The sequence below is a fragment of the Propithecus coquereli genome, unplaced genomic scaffold (assembly GCF_000956105.1).
Source record: "Propithecus coquereli isolate 6110/MARCELLA unplaced genomic scaffold, Pcoq_1.0 Scaffold20, whole genome shotgun sequence".
NCBI classification, from domain to species: domain Eukaryota; kingdom Metazoa; phylum Chordata; class Mammalia; order Primates; family Indriidae; genus Propithecus; species Propithecus coquereli.
The window spans coordinates 1010416-1026724 of record NW_012144967.1 but is presented as its reverse complement, the minus strand read 5'-3'; the positions used below and the strand labels follow the sequence as shown (position 1 = coordinate 1026724).

General features: G+C 45.0%; 1 protein-coding gene across 1 annotated transcript in view; it reads right to left on the bottom strand.

Moving 5' to 3' along the window:
• IGF1R (insulin-like growth factor 1 receptor) overlaps positions 1–16309 on the bottom strand; it is a 300950-nt gene that overhangs the window by 238659 nt on the left and 45982 nt on the right. The window contains exon 2 of the mRNA XM_012643784.1: positions 6633–7178. Coding sequence (XP_012499238.1) covers positions 6633–7178 — 546 coding nt within the window. The remainder of the gene's footprint in view (positions 1–6632; positions 7179–16309) is intronic.

The following is a 16309-nucleotide window of genomic DNA, read 5'->3' as shown; positions in this document are numbered from 1 at the left end:
CTGAGGCAGAAGGATTTCTTGAGCCCAGGAGTTTGAGGTTGCTGTGAGCTAGGCTGACGCCACGGCACTCACTCTAGCCTGGGCAAAAAGAGTGAGACTCTGTCTCAAAAAAAAAAAAAAACTAACTTCTGAAGGGGGCCCAGGATAGTGACATCTAATTAGGTGACAATTAGAACAAAGAACAAGGCACATGCCCTGAGAGATGGGGTGGGCTAATTAAGACGTCCCCAAAAAGCACAGACACAAACCACTTCGCCGGCTGGGTAACAAGGGTCGACATTCAGGCAGAACAGAATGTGATCTCCAGGTCTGACTATAAAAGGCATAGCCATGAGGCCTGGGGGCATGTGACCCCCTTCTAAATAAAGATCGCCCCCACTCTGGGAGCAGCTGATCAGAGCAGGGGCCTTCCAGGGCAATGGAGACAAGCTCCTACCAACAATACAAAGCTGGACCCACTCCACCAGCTGCCTTCTCCTCCAGGGCCCACAGGCCTCTCCCAAGGCCCATATCACGGTCTCCAACGGCCTGGGAGCAGACCACACAGCATTTAACAGAAACATCCCAGCTCTTCACAGGCGGCTTAAGTTTAAAAAAAAAAAAAAAAAGTTAAAATGAAATACTACAACACGTGAGTGGAGCCTCATTACAGAGAAACTGTCTCTCCAGCTCCAATCCAGCAGGCAGATGATTTACAAATTCTTAAACAAGTCCTCCACCTTAACCTGGCAGGCCAGACGTACCAACTATAAGAAAATGTGGGAAGGGGAGCAATTCTCCTCCACAAGCCAACACTGCCCTTGTGAGGAGTGTTTGAAAAACAAGAACACAAGAACCTGTAGGGGGGGAAAACGTAGAATTGTCTTTTTATAACACCCACTTTCATTTGAAGTCCCTGATCCCACGAGTGAGATGGCAGTAAAATGTTTTCCTTTTGTCAATAAAAGGAGTCATTTACTGCCTTCTCGCTCAAAGGCTCCAATCTGCTATTTTCCTGGTTTCTCATTTTGAAGGCAGTAAGAAATGCAACAAACTCCAGGACTGCTGCTCCTAGTCAATGCCCTTTTAATTAATGCTGCCTGGCCAGCTAAGCCAGCTTCCAACCCAGCCAGGCTCAATGCCTTCGTGGATTTCCTGGCAAAAATCAGGCCTTCTCACATGCAATCAGGGTGATCTGAGTAGACCACAAGCTGTTCATCCTGACGGGTTAAAAAGTACTTGGAGACTTAGTTTAGCAGTAAGGTCTTAGGTTTTGGTTTTTGGTGTTTTTTTGTTTGTTCGTTTGGTTTTTTTGGGGGGTTGGGGGGAGGCTACACCTGAAATCAAATTACAGAAAGCCTCTGTGGCAAGCAAACAACGGCACCACTTAGGCAAATTCACCAGGAAGTAAGAAAACCACAGGCACTTAGGATTCACCTCTGCCCTCACAGTGCGTGGTTGGCCTTCAGCAAAACTGCCTTACAAACTAATGAATGGCTCTGCAGGCCAAGCTTCGACCTTCCCGATGATTTTCATACTTCATCATCTTTGGCATTGACTCATTCTGACAATGGCAGGAGAGAAGAGAGCTACCATTCTTGATGGATCCTCTCTACCACTAAGAGCTGGAGATGGTTTCAGGGACAGTGCTCCTTGGTAGCAATGACCACGACAAAGACTCAGGAAATGTCTGCATTTCATAAATTTAGCACTTTGGGATTGCTGAGGACTACCATTATATATTACTCTCTGGTTGAGAGGAAAATGTATCTTCCTGACATTAAATCCTTCACAAGGTAAGTGCAGTGCTTGCCCCTGGGGTGACAGCAGACCCAGGATGATACGCCCAGAATTTTATACAGTGGTACAAAAAGTGCCTTGCCAGGTGCTGGGAGACACGCCTAGCAAAGTCTGCAGGGCCCTGAAGTCCTCCACAGGAAAAGGCAGGCTGGAATTCAGCCAGGTGAGCTGCAGCAGCCTACGGTGTTGTGTCTTAAAGTGGGTGGTAGACCACCAAGGAGCTTCATGGTGTGCCACGTGCCTATCCTACAGGGACCTACTCCAGGATCTCAGGTAGGGGAGCACATCGGCCCAAAGTGTGTACTGGGAAGTTCACTGGTGCTGAGTAGGGCCCCAGGGCACAGAGCAGGGGAGAGGCTTTGCCACTGCATGGGCAGAGGGAGAGCACAGGATGGCAGATTGAAGCCAACATTTGGGCTGGAAAGAGTCTGCTGTCCAACTGGAGATGGAAGTGTCCAAAGGACACCCATGTTTTTGACATGAGAGCCAAAAGAACAAGAGTGCTGCCCACCAGAGAGGGTATACAGAAAAAACAACAGGCCAAAAGTCAGGAGACAGGAAAGATCATTAGATACAGCACAGAAATGCCCACGGTCATCTGGGTATGAATGGAGACACAGGCCTAGAGCTCAAAAAGAGGTCTGGGCTGGAGAGGATATTTGAAAGTTTAATACCAGTGGAAAAGATGAGAACAAGGAAAGTGAAAAGAGGCCCAGGGGCTATGCTATGGTCTGAATTTTATGTCTCTCCAAAATTCGTATGTTGAAACCTGGTGTCCAATGTGACGGTATGAGGAGGTGGGGCCTTCAGAAGGTGAGGAGGTCATGAAGATGGAGGCCTCACAAATGGGATTAGTGCCCTTACAGAAGAGGCCAGAGAGAGACTTCCCATCCCCTCTGACACATGAAGACACAGCAAAAAGGCGCCCTTCACGAACCAGAGAACGGGCCCTCGCCAGACACTGAATCTGCCAGGGCCTTGATCCTGGACTTCCAGGCCTCGGAACTATAAGCAATAAATTTCTATCGTTTATAAGCCACCCCATTTGTGGTATTTTGTTACAGCAGCCTGAACAGACTAAGACAGGAGACAACCAACTATGAAAGACCAGATCCAGGGAGGGGAAGCAAAAAAGCAGCAGCTCTAGGTGCAGGAGGAGAATCAGAAGAGGGTGGTATGGAAAGACAAGGGAGGAGGAATCGATCACGCCAAATGTCAGGGGGCACCAAACAGTTACATTCTCGCTGAAAGGGAAAAGCCATACAAGATTATTTAAGGGTCAATCACTTTTTAGGAATAACTCAAGCCTGCATAAAATCTCCCCTTCAAATTGTTAGAGAACAGGGAAATACGGAAGGGTACAGAGAACCCACAGAGTGGTCGCCTCCTCAGTGGGGCTGTCTGCTACACTGCCAGCCACTGCAGTCATGATATGAAAGGAGTTTAAAGCTTTGGCACTACACAATTAAGTATGCGCAACAATTTCACACACACTCGCGACTGGGCGTTTCTCTCCAGATGTTCTCCTTCCTTCTACCGGCAGCCAACGGAAGAATGACTGAATGGGATTCTTCTGCATTTAATCTTTTCAAATGGCCTTCTTAACGCTTATGCTGAACGCGAGCTAGACACATTCTGTCCGGACTCAATGCCCTTCACCTGGCTCCTCGAATGATTCCTAAGGGTTCTGGCTGACGGGGTGCAGGGTTACTAACACTGCAGTGGCAGGTCGGTCAGAGACATGATAAGGAAGGAACTCTCAGCCTCAAATGTTCTAAAGCAGTGCTCACCAACATAAACAGAATGTGAGCCACATCTCTACTTTCAAATTTTCTAGTAGCCACATCAAGAAGTAAAACAAACAGGTGAAATTAATTTTAAGAATACATTTTTACTTAAATCTAATATATCCAGATATTATAATTTCAACATGTAATCAATATAAAAATTATTAATGAGGTTAGGTGCAGTGGCTCACGCCTGTAATCCCAAAATTTGGGGAGGCTGAGGTGGGAGGATTTCTTGAGGCCAGGAGTTCAAGACCAGCCTGGACAACACAGCAAGAGCCCATCTCTAAAATAAATAAATAAATAAATAAAAAATTAGCTGGGTGTGGTGGCTCATGCCTGTAGTCACAGCTACTCAGGAGGCTGAGGCAGGAGGATCCCTCAAAGCCTAGGAGTTCAAGAGTATAGCAAGCTGTGATTGCACCACTACACTCCAGCCTGGGCAACAGAGCAAGAACCTGTATCAAAGATAAAATAAAATTTAATTTAATTTAAAAATTATTAATGAAATAGTTTACAGGATTTTCCCCATACTATGCCTTTGAAATCCAGTGTGTATTTTATACTTAAGGCAGGTCTCAATTTAGACAGGCCACGGTTCAAGCACTCAATAAGCTACATGTGGCTAGTGGCTACCACATTAGACAGTGCAGGTCTAAAGGGAATCTATGCAGACAAAAGAGAGTTCTGATTCAACTAGAAAACCTCCAAGAAACATGCCCATGCCTGAGTTTTCAGGATAAGGTGAAGGAGAGACAATTTCCCTGAATGCGGTTATCAATTTTAAATAAGTACTCCATTGTGAAATCACAAAAAACATCAGCAGAACTGAGAGAACTGGCCAAGGAGAAGGTTGCAGGCATGGCCTTGGGAAAGCTGGCAACCAGCCAACAGGCCCGCCACCAGCAGAGCTCAATTTCTAACCATCACTACATCTTCATGCTGTTCTTCCACTTTCTCATTTTAATCTTCCAAAAACCCTACGAGGAAGGCAAGATCTATCCCATTTTGCAGATGAAGAAACTGAGGCCCAGGCAATGTAAATTACCTGCTCATTTCCTGTCACCAATCTTAGACTTGAACCCAGAACTCTGCCCTCACTCCCACCCCAGGCTTCTTCAACAAGCAACTGGTCAGAAATAGCCCAGAAAACCCAAGTGAGACCAAAGTAAATATGTATCTACCAAATCACAGAACAAGTGCCTACCTAATGACTTTTTTAGAGATGGGGTCTCGCTCTGTCGCCTAAGCTAAAGTGCAGTTGTGCAATTATAGCTTGCTGCCACCTTGTATTCTTGGGCTCAAGCAATGCTCTCGCTTCAGCCTCCAGAATAGCTAGGACGATAGGTGAGTACCACCACACCTGGCTAGTTTTTTTTTTTTTTTTGTAGAGATAAAAATATGTTGTTAGGCTGATCTCGGACTCCTGGTCTCAAGCGATCCTCCTGTCTAAAGGTGCCCAATTACGCCCAGAGGGGCTGGCTCATCCAAGGTCACTTGGGAACATCTCTCCATAACCCCACGCTGCCTCCCTTGATGACACCTTTTACTTTTAAGATAAAATTTTAAAATGTCAAGGCTACTTAAAAATATATTTTTTTGTTTTCCCAAATGAGTGAGTAATCTAACAATTGGGCACAGTTTTAATTAATCACAGAAATGACTTCAGCATAGTACCTTCCTCCAACTCCAGCCAACAGTGATCCTTCAAGTGGGCTGATTCTGTTCTCAGCTCTACAAGGTAGTGGCTGCAGCCAGTGGGACCGTTGCCCTTACTAATCAAACGTTCACATACACACTGATCAAACGATACAGAGCATGAGTCTGTGTGATGGGTCAGAGAACACATATCCTTTTCCCTGCCTCGGTCTGGCTGAAGAGGAACTAAAACAAGGCTACCTGTGGGGTCTGGCCTTTTATTTGTTTATTTTACACATTTCATGGTTTACGCAAGCCTAACAATTTGGAATTTCTTGGCTCTTTATGACTAGCTAAAGTACGTGGGCTCCTTGGGTCTTTAACTGGGCCAACGTCAAATAACAGCTATTTATAGCTAACATATTGACTTCCACCCAGCGAGGGGAACCCTACTGGCTGATATACCTAAACATAGCTGAATGTAACAAGGCAAAGGCCCAAAGTCAAATTTTAGTACCAAACAACCTGGCTCTCTAGGTATTGATCACATTAAGGCAAAAGCTTAGTTATTCTCAAGGGAACATAAGGGTATTGCAGATAAATAAACAAGAAGCTTCCAAATACCACCACCCGACCCCCAGAGTATAGAACACTTTACAATACTAAGTGTATTCACTAAGTGATTTCATAAGATGATCACCACTACTCTGTACACAGGTATAAAAGAAAGGAAACAGAAGCCCAGAGGTTTAAAAATGCACCCCACTACACAGCTACCGGCAAGTACAGCCTGCACCTGGGACTCCTAGAAACCAGCACAGAGGTCTCCCACCTTGGCTAGGTGGCTCCACCACAAACCAGGACACCTGAACATTATAGCATTGTCGCTAAGAACCAAGGACCCCTTTCACAGGACATGAAGTAGCTCTTTACTTTTCCTTTATTTAACCTTATTGCAAGTACATCCATGCTAAGGAAGTCCAGCCAAACCAAAAAATATCCCTTCACCCAAAGGATGAAAAAGTTGACACATAAGCAGCCCCCAGCTGCCAGGGGCTCAGGGACTTCCAAGCACACCAGGGCACCTTTCCCATCAGGAATTCAACGCTGAAGGTCAGCAAGTTTCTAGCCCGGAAGTGTGGTGGATTATTTCTAATATGTGATTTGAACAGTCTTGACAGCAGCCACGACGGCCTCCAGCCATGCCACAGTCCTGCATTCCAAGAGTCCCAGATGCAAAAGAAAGCCAACCAAGACCCCCGCTAGGAACCACTTCCGCACAGCAGGCGTGCCGTTTCCTAAATGCAACACCACTGCACCCTTCCTTGTGGAACACGTGCATTTAGAAGAGGAGGAAGTCAGGGAGGAGGAGGAGGAGGAGACAAAAGAGAGAAACAGAGAGAAAGCAGCAGTCTGCGTCTTTCTTACTTTTCTGGCAGTGATTTGTGGTCCAGCAGCGGTAGTTGTACTCGTTGTTGATGGTGGTCTTCTCGCACAACGGCTTCTCCTCCATGGTCCCGGGACACAGGTCCCCGCACTCCTTCGGGGGCTTGTTCCCCACAATGTAGTTATTGGACACCGCATCCAGGATCAGGGACCAGTCCACAGTGGAGAGGTAACAGAGGTCCGCATTTTTCTCAATCCTGATGGCCCCCCGAGTGATGTTCCTCAGGTTGTAAAGCCCAATATCTTTGAGATTCGTCATCTCAAAGATGACCAGGGCGTAGTTGTAGAAGAGTTTCCAGCCACGGATGACCGTGAGGTTTGGGAAGAGGTCTCCGAGGCTCTCGAGGCCGGCCACTCGGAACAGCAGCAAGTATTCGGTGATGACCGTGAGCTTGGGGAAGCGGTAGCTGCGGTAATCCTCTGCCTTGGAGATGAGGAGGATGTGGAGGTAGCCCTCGATCACCGTGCAGTTCTCCAGCCGCTTCAGCTGTTGATAGTCGTTGCGGATGTCGATGCCCGGCCCACAGACTGAAGGGAGACAAGAGGGGGTCTCAGTTAAAAGGAAATAATTTTTAAAACTATTTTCCAACCAATAATATGGTCAGATTTCAGGAAACCTATATGATTAAAGAAATAAGGCTCAATTCTTCACTGCAGGCTAACCTAAGGTTGACTATCTGGGTAGCCAACGACCAGTTAGCTGTCATTCAGGAAGTGCCTATACTGGCCCAGACCCTGTGCAACACGCTCACCGACCATGGGAGAGGCCATCCCCAAAAACGTGCCCACTAAAGCTTAGAGCCTAGGGACACACAGGTGCACACACAAAGTTAAGGCGGCCACCAAGGCCAGCCTAACTATGACTGCATACTCCCCCGGTTCCTTCTGCAGAGCGCCAACTGCCAATGCCTGAACAAAAGCTCAGCAGCCAAGTATCAACAATTTGCTACTGCATCCAGCCTGAGGGACACCAGGCCATGACGTCTACACTGGAGAACAGTCACTGCAACCTGGCAAGTGGGGATTCAAAGAATCATGCTGCCATATTTCCAGCTACCATTTGACATCGGCCATGTGGCCTTAGCATTCTATCCAATACGGCATTAACGTGACGTAAAGGCTAACCTAACAGAAAAATTAAAAAACGTGATTTTTTTTAATGAATAAAAGCAGCATACAATTCCAACTTTAATAGTTTCCTTAATCAAGAAAGCATGCTTCCTATAGAAAGGTTAGTAATAGCAAAAAGACAGTAAAAATCAATGATCTCAACATCCAAAGATAAACATATACCAATTATCCCTCCTATTTTATTTATATAAAAGCAAATGAAATCAGATATTTGTAAACACACTTTCTTCACTTAACATGAACATTTTACCAAGTCAATACATGTCCTTCCTTCTACATCATTTTAAGAAGGCGACAGTAATTCGAGAGTATGACTATGCACCATGAGTTCTTTCTTTTTTTTTTTTTAACCAATCCACTATTGTCGGACATTTAGGTTATGTCCTGTTTTGCACATTATAAACAACACGCTAGTGAACATTCTTAGATATCCAAGACTATTTCCTTAGGATAAATCCCTAGAAGAGGAATTGCTAGGCCAATGTATTTGCCAATTTTAAAGGCTTTTGATGAAATGGCCTCAATACTGGAAGACTGTTATTTTTTTAAAATTCTAGACACCCCTCCACCAAAAAAAACACAAAAAACCTTGACTATGGTCCTTTCTTAGGATTTAATAATCCCCCAACCTACTATTAAAGCTTCTCAGGTTGAGTGGAGTTTTCCGATTGATGTCATTCATTAATTTGGGAAGCACCCAACATGTGTGAGCCTTGTGGTGAAGGCCAGGAGCAAAGACCTGTGATAAACACCCGTCACTCAAGGCAGGATGCAGTCAGTGGTGTGCACACAGCAAGTCCACGCTACATGTGAACTGAACTAGGCAGGACAGACAAGAGGTGGCATTGGAGGGAAGCTCTGCACACACACAGGCTCCTGAAGGGAGGGTGGGACTTAAAACTGGGTGTAACATGCCAAAGGCCAGGGACAAGGCAGAACAAGATATATCCAAGTGACAGCAGCTCTGACAGGGATGCAGAGAAGAGCAGAGGAAATGAGTTTGGTCAAAAAGGAAGGAGAACTTTCATCTCTGAGGTCCCTTCTCAGGGCTCCTGACAGGGAGAGCAGCCCAGGTGAGGCCTTCTGGAGGATTAATCTGGTGGCCTAGTACAGGACAGAGTAAGTGGAGTTGACGAGAGAGAAGTCCCCACTGGGCATTACAGCCATAGAAGGAAGCCGGGCAGAGACAATGATGGGAAGGAGAAAAGGAGGGACCCAAGTGCTGAGCGGTGGGCAAAGCCTGCAAACCTAAAATGTGAAGCTTCATTTGCTCCAATTCGTTTGTTCTAATGATGAGAAAATGACACCCCCAGCACAGAGAATGGAAGAAACCAGCACTCGGCAAACCTGGACGTGCCAGGAAGAGGCTGTGCCGGAAGACTGTGACCCGTCATTTTGTTTCATCTCCTGTGATGCTCGCAACAATATTTCCCACCAGGTAACATCATCACCATTCTGAAGGTGAGAAAACAGATTTGGAGAAGTCAAGTCACTCAGACAAGGTCACATACACAAGACACCAGCCCCTGCATAGCAAAACTTGACGCGAGGTTCATCAATAGTCACAGCACTCAGCAGCCTAACCTCCTGGTTACCTTCAATCCACTCTGACAGAGCTTCTGTCCCCGTGATTTCAGTAAATCACTCTCAGCAAAGCCCGCAACAACGCTGTCAAAGCCAGTGACAGTTCCCTGTCCTCATGGTACCTGATCCCTCTCCAGAGTCATCGGCACTGCCTCCTCCTCCAGGCTTCCCTGATTCCCACTGACCACTCCCCCTTCTACCTGAGCTCAGTATCTAAATGTTGGTGGCCCTCCTCTGCCATCTCCTCCAGGCAAGTGGCTTGCTGTGCCACCCATACTCTGGATGATTCCCGAATGCATGCCGCTGGCCCAGACTCTTCTGAGCTCTAGAGTACAATATCCACCTGCCTACTCCACGTTGCCACTGAGGTATCTAATAACTCATTTCCTTCCCCCACAAAATCCACCTTCCAAGCTTCCAGATCTTGGTCAATAATATTCCCACTCCCTGAACTGCACATGTCCAAAATCAAAGAGTCACTCCTGATTCTTCTCTCCCCTCACACTGCACAGAGCCAGTCCAGCAATGAGTCCTCCGGGCTCCAGCTTCCAAGCCTACGGGAATCTTGGCTGCTCTTCCCACAATCACGTCAACCTCATTCCTCCCTGTGTGGCTCACTGTTCCTCTACGACCCCACGCGCCTCCCTCCCGAGGCGTGCCACTCTCTGCCCACTCTACCCCTCCCAACACAACACAAGCTCTGGGAGGACAGGGAGTTATTTTCTATTTAGTCGACAATTATAACCCCAGTGCCTTGGTGCAGAGTAGACACACCATGTAACACAATTAGAATGAATGGATGTCACCACATCCACGTGTCTCCACTACTCCAACTCGGGTCTGTGCCACCGTCTTGTCCAGCCTTCCCCAGTCCATCCTGAGCTAGCACCAGCCAACAGGACTCTACAGGAGCCACCAAACTGCACCATGCCAAGCTCCTTCCCTCCTCACACCCTGTCACCTAGAGTGCATCTTCTCCTCTACCTGGTTGCCTCATCCTCTCACCAGGTGGGCCTCAATTGAAATGTCACCTCCTCAGAGATTTGCCCAAACACCTTGGCTTCAACAGCTCCCCCAACTGTGCCCTCAACTCCTCCCTCCCTCCCCTGCCTCTCTTTCCTCTATTTAATCTTCGCCCAGCTTCAGGTCAATGACTCAATGTCACGAAGTACTTCATCTTTTTGGGGTTTGAGGGGATACTATTTCTTTTTTCCTATGCCCATCCTAAAAATTCTTATTCCTTCTATACTATTATAAATTAAGCATATTGGTTTTCTCTTAAATAATAAAGAGAAGTTTTGACAGAGGAGTACTTGAATTCAGTCTATTATTGCATTCTATATGTGCTGATCACATTACAGGTTGCATACCCCTTATTCAAAATAGTTGGGATCAGAAGCTTTTCAGATTTTTTCAGATTTTGGAATATTTGCATATACGTATGTAGGTACCTTGGGAATGGGACCCAAGTCTAAACACGAAATTCACTTAGGTTTCATACACACTTTATACACATAGGAGTCTGTAATTTTATATTTTTAGTAATTTTGTTCATAAAACTAAGTTTGTATATGTTGAACCATTTTGTTACCCTTTGTGGGTGTGCTTACATGGGGGAATCTGGGCATTCGACGAAAAGCTATGTATTGTAGCTGAAGTAAGGTGGGAGGGTCGTTCTTCCTTGGAGACGTTGAATGAACTGTATGTTGCATACCTGTGTATTGACTGCAACCTGTCGCATGAAGTCAGGTGTGGAATTTTCCACTTGTGGTGGGTCACGTTGGTGCTCAAAGAGTTTCAGATTTTGGAGCACTTTGAATTTTAGAGCCTTTTGGATTTCAGATTAGCATGCTCAACCTATATAAAGTGTTAGGCATCAGTTTATCATTTCCAACAGATCACAAAAATTCAGTACCTAGTGAAAGAACATGAAGACACACAACTGAAGCATGCTGACCTTTCACACTGCAATCGACGTGCAGACAGAGGAAGAATCTGCTTCACCCTGCAACCTGGCTCCCCTCCACAGCCCCGCTGACCACTCAAATTAACAGAAGCCACACTACAGAGTTGGAACCGGCAGCTCCTTTAAATGAAAGAGCAGTCTCCATACTTGACACTTTTTCCCCCATTTATAGAAGGGGAAAAAAAAAGTAGGAAGAAACTACCCACTTACTCCGGAAAAGAAAACAAGCCCAAGCCACAAAGTGTGAGGCAGGACCCTAGAACCAGCTGTTTTGGATTCTGTGACTGACACTGTTGGTCTTTAGGATGTTTTGTGATAGAAACAGAAAAAAAAGAAAACTAAGCTGGACCACGAACGATAGCAGTGCTCAAAAGGCACAAGCCACAAACAGGAAAGAGAAGACAACATGTTTCATTTGTGCTATGAAATAATTCATGCTTTGAGGGAATAAATATGCAACATAGTGCAGGAAGGAGAGAGGCACACCCTTTGCAACGACACATTGATGATTAAAATGAAATTGCAAAATACCATTTCTCCCTTTTCAAAGCAACAGAGAGCGGCATGATCCAAAAAAAAAACCCCAAAAAACAACAAACTTTCAGAACGTAAGGTCCCAGGTTGGCATAGCATGTAAAGAGTGATAGAAGCTTATGGAAAGGAAGGCAAGCAGGGGGCAGGGAGAAAGGACACAGCTGGAAGGTGAGGACAGTGGGCCTCGGCAGCAGTCCCCAAGCCCGTGAACAGCAGCAGCAGAACCAAAACAGATGGAGGCCTGCCTGCCAATGCACAGGTGAGCTGGGCTGGGAGGGAGGGATGGAAGGAGACTCGGGGGTTGGGGGTGGCCTGGTACTTGGGGTAGACTTCACTTCCCCAAAGATATCATTTTAAATAAAGCCTTTCAGTTGAAATAAACACCGTTCCCAAAAAATTCCTGGGTATTTTTTATAACATCGAGAGGCAGAATTTCTGTGCTAACAACTTCAGTGAATGGCATATATAAACTACACACATTTCAAAAATAAATACCTAAGAACTAACTGCTAATATGAGAAGGGCCAATGAAAAGCCTTCAGCTGAGAAAATCCCCCCAAGTTGTATATCTAAGTATTGTAGCTGGAAGAGCTGTACAAGAAATGTAATCACATGTTTATTATACGGTCTACGTTAGACACAACCTTAGGGCCCTAGAAAAAGAAAAGCGGGGTGACTGCCAGGAGTCCTCAGGTGCCTTTACCAGCTCATGCCCTCAGGCAGTCACTAACCTTCATTTTCCTCACTTGCAAAATGGGCTGTTACTACCTACACTACAGAAGCCATCATCAGAATCAGGTAAGTGCTTTTATGTTACTGGGAACAGTAATAAGTTTTAGCCAATGTTACTAAATAAATTAAACATTAATGAAAACATCCATTCTGTTGCTCCAGTCTAAATATTACTAATATACAACAAAAGGGGAAGGATTAGCAAAATTGTTCACTATCCTTCTGTCTTCTGTCAATAATTCCATTAAAGAACATCATAAGTAGTTATTCATTTAATTAAAATGTTTTCAACTCTGATCGACTCTTCTTTAAAAACATGGGATAGTCTTAGCTTATAGCTGGAAATAAAAGACTGGGAAGCATAATTAGCATACTTTTACTACAGGTCTATAGGCAAATAACAAAGGTAAAAAAACATTAGTGAACCCAACCATCATCTCTAGTTCTGATGGCAAAATTCAACTCAACAAAACTTTTGGGTTTATAATAAGAAGTCTAATTTTTGTCTCAGCCACCAGTGCACTATAATAGTTCTTTACTTCGCTTAAAATGAATTCTTTATAACCAATAACTTAGTACAACAAAAACCCTCCCTAGACACTGTCACTCTGAAAGTCAAAATGATTTAAGAGGTTAGAAAAAGATTAATGTGTAACTGAATTTTGCACAATAAGTAGAGGGCAATCTCCTCTTCAGCAAATAGCAAATTCGATGAAACAAAAGTTTTAATAGCGCAATGGGCAGGACTCTGGAATACAAAGATGGAGACCGACACTCCTTATCTGTGGGGATATCAGGAAGGCTTCTCAAAGGAGAGGATCCCCAAACATGACCTCAAAGACAAGCAGGGTCTTGCCAGGAAGGGAAGGGGCAGGTTGCTCCAGGCAGGGAAAGGAACACACACCTGGGAGGCAACAGGAGCGGACTGGACTGGCTGTAGTTAGGGAGAAGCAGGGCTGCAGCATGTGTGGCAGGGAAAAGAACAAGAGCAACAGAAGGTGCTAGAAAGCGGACTGAGACAAGTGCTTAGGAGGTCAACCTCACTTTGCATGTAGTAGACACTGCTCAAAATCCTCAACATGCATCAGAACCACTCGAAGGGCTTGTTAAAACACAAAGTGGTGGGACCGGATGTGTTTCAATACGTGCCCGGGTGTTGCTGATACTGCTGGTCTAGGCACCACTCTGTGAGACCCACTGCTCTTGGAAATAATCCTGTAACCCTGTGGTCCCCAACCCCCGGGATGCAGACCAATACCAGTCCATGGCCTGTTAGGAACTGGGCTGCACAGCAGGAGGTGAGCGGTGGGCAAGTGAGCAAAGCTTCATCTGTACTTACAGCCGCTCCCCATCTCTCACATCACCGCCTGAGCTCCGCCTCCTGTCAGATCAGCAGAAGCATTAGATTCTCGTAGGAGCTCAAACCCTACATAAACTGCACATGGGAGGGATCTAGGTTGCACACTCCTTATGAGAATCTAATGCCTGATGATCTGAGGTGGAGCTGAGATGGTGATGCGTGTGGAGGAACAGCTGCAAATACAGATTATCATTAGCAGAAAGGTTTGACTACGCAACAAACGTAATGCTCTTGGATCACCCCGAAACCATTCTCCCTCCCCCGTCCCGTGGAAAAATTGTCTTCCATGAAACCAGTCCCTGGTGCCAACAAGGTTGGGGACCACTGCTGTAACCCCCTCATCTGTTATTGCCCTCTCACCCACTGACACTGCAGCGTGGTGCAGGGAAAGCCTATGCACCTGTGTTTCTTAAGTTGACCTTCACTCTACCAGAAAACTCCCGAGAAGCCCACAGAAACTATACCTAAAACAGAGCAAGGCAGAAGAAAAACGGGGTGGAGATAGAAGCTCCCTAGTACCACATGATCCTCCCATGCCTGCCGAATCTGCAGCCCCTGACCATTGCCCTTCAAGGTCTGAGCACACTCTCCTTGTGCTCAGGGAAGAGGCAGCATGGGTTTCTTTAGGTCTCATCCTGCAGTAGACTACAACTAACCCAAAAATCAGAGATCAGGAGGTGAGGAGAAAAAAGACAATGTTATGATAACAAACACTACTGATACTTCAGAGTTTGTTATAGCAGAATTTTCCATGTAAGTGTAAACAGACACAATTCATGTTAAGCCCTTCATCTTCATGTGTCAATGAGAATGCGTTTACACTGCCTGTGTACATTTCTCTTTCACACAGACAGTAGTCCTGGCCACCTAACACATTCAATAACTGAAGGCAATGATAAGAATGTAAGGGATTTCCATTGCACAGATGACTTTGAGAACTAAAATTAAAAACTGAGTGTAATTTGGATGTGCAAAAATGTCCTTACTGCCCCGCATAAGAGCGATCTCTATCACACACATAAACAAAATCCAGGCACACACAAAATGCAGTCCTGAAGGCTCAGAACTAAAACAGTGCTACAATGTAGCAAAGAACTTACAAAGATGAGTGAGATGTTTCTATTCTGCCATGCCAATTAAAAAATGGAAACTTGAAACTGGGCATGCCAATACAACTCAGACTGTTCAGAAGACCACAGGGCTGGGGAAAGAGAAAAGATTTCAAAGACCTCCATCCTCCCTCATCAAAGAGAGACAGAGAATCTGCCCACACACATAGCTCACCACTGCTACAGCCTACAAACAACCAGCAACTGAGAAAACCACCACACTAAGGATATCTATAACCAAGGCATCCATCCAGAACCTAGACCCCCATCAAAGCACCCACAAGGAATGCCAGAAGTTCTTACCCAACATATGCAACAGACACTCCGTTACAAGTAGGTGGTGGTGGGAAGCCCCATTTAAACAAAAGAAAATCTAAAAAAAAAAAGAAGTGACAGCTGCCACAGATGAGAAGGAATCAGCAAAAGAACTCCAGAAGTATGAAAAATCAGAGTGAAAGGACACCCCCAAAAGGAAACACCAGCTCTCTAGCAAAGGATACCAATCAAAATGAAAATATTGAAATGACAGATAAAGACTTCCAAATATGGACTGTAAGGAAGCTCAATGAAATCCAAGAGAAAATGGAAAATCAACTCAAAGAAACCAGGAAAACAATTCAGGAAATGAATGAAAAATTCACCAAAGAGATCAACATATTTAAAAAAAACAAATAGAACTTCTGGAAATGAAAAATTCATTTAAGGAAATATAAAACACAGTGGAAAGTTTTAAGAAGAAACCAGGCAGAAGAATGCATCTCAGAGCTTGAAGACAACGCTTTCAAATTAAATCAGTATCAGTCAGTCAAAAACAAAGAACAGAGAAGAGGAATGAACAAAGCCTATAACAAATAAGGGATTATGTAAAACAGCCAAATATAAGACTCACAGTCATCCCTGAAGGTGAAGAAGAAAACACGCAAGAGCTAGAAAACTTATTTGAGGGAATAATTGAGGAAAACTCAAACTCCCTTCATCTTACTAGAGATTTAAACATGTAGGTACATAGAAGCTCAATGAACACCTGGGAGATTCACTGCAAAGAGGCAATCACCAAGACACATAATACTATACAGCAATGATAAAAAATGAAGTACTGATATACACAACCTAGATGTATCTCAAAAACATTGAGCAAAAATAAACAATCCCATTAAAAAGTGGGCAAAAGACATGAACAGTTTTCAAAAGAAGATAGACAAATGGCCAAGAAACATATGAAAAAATGCTCAAGATCTGGGCC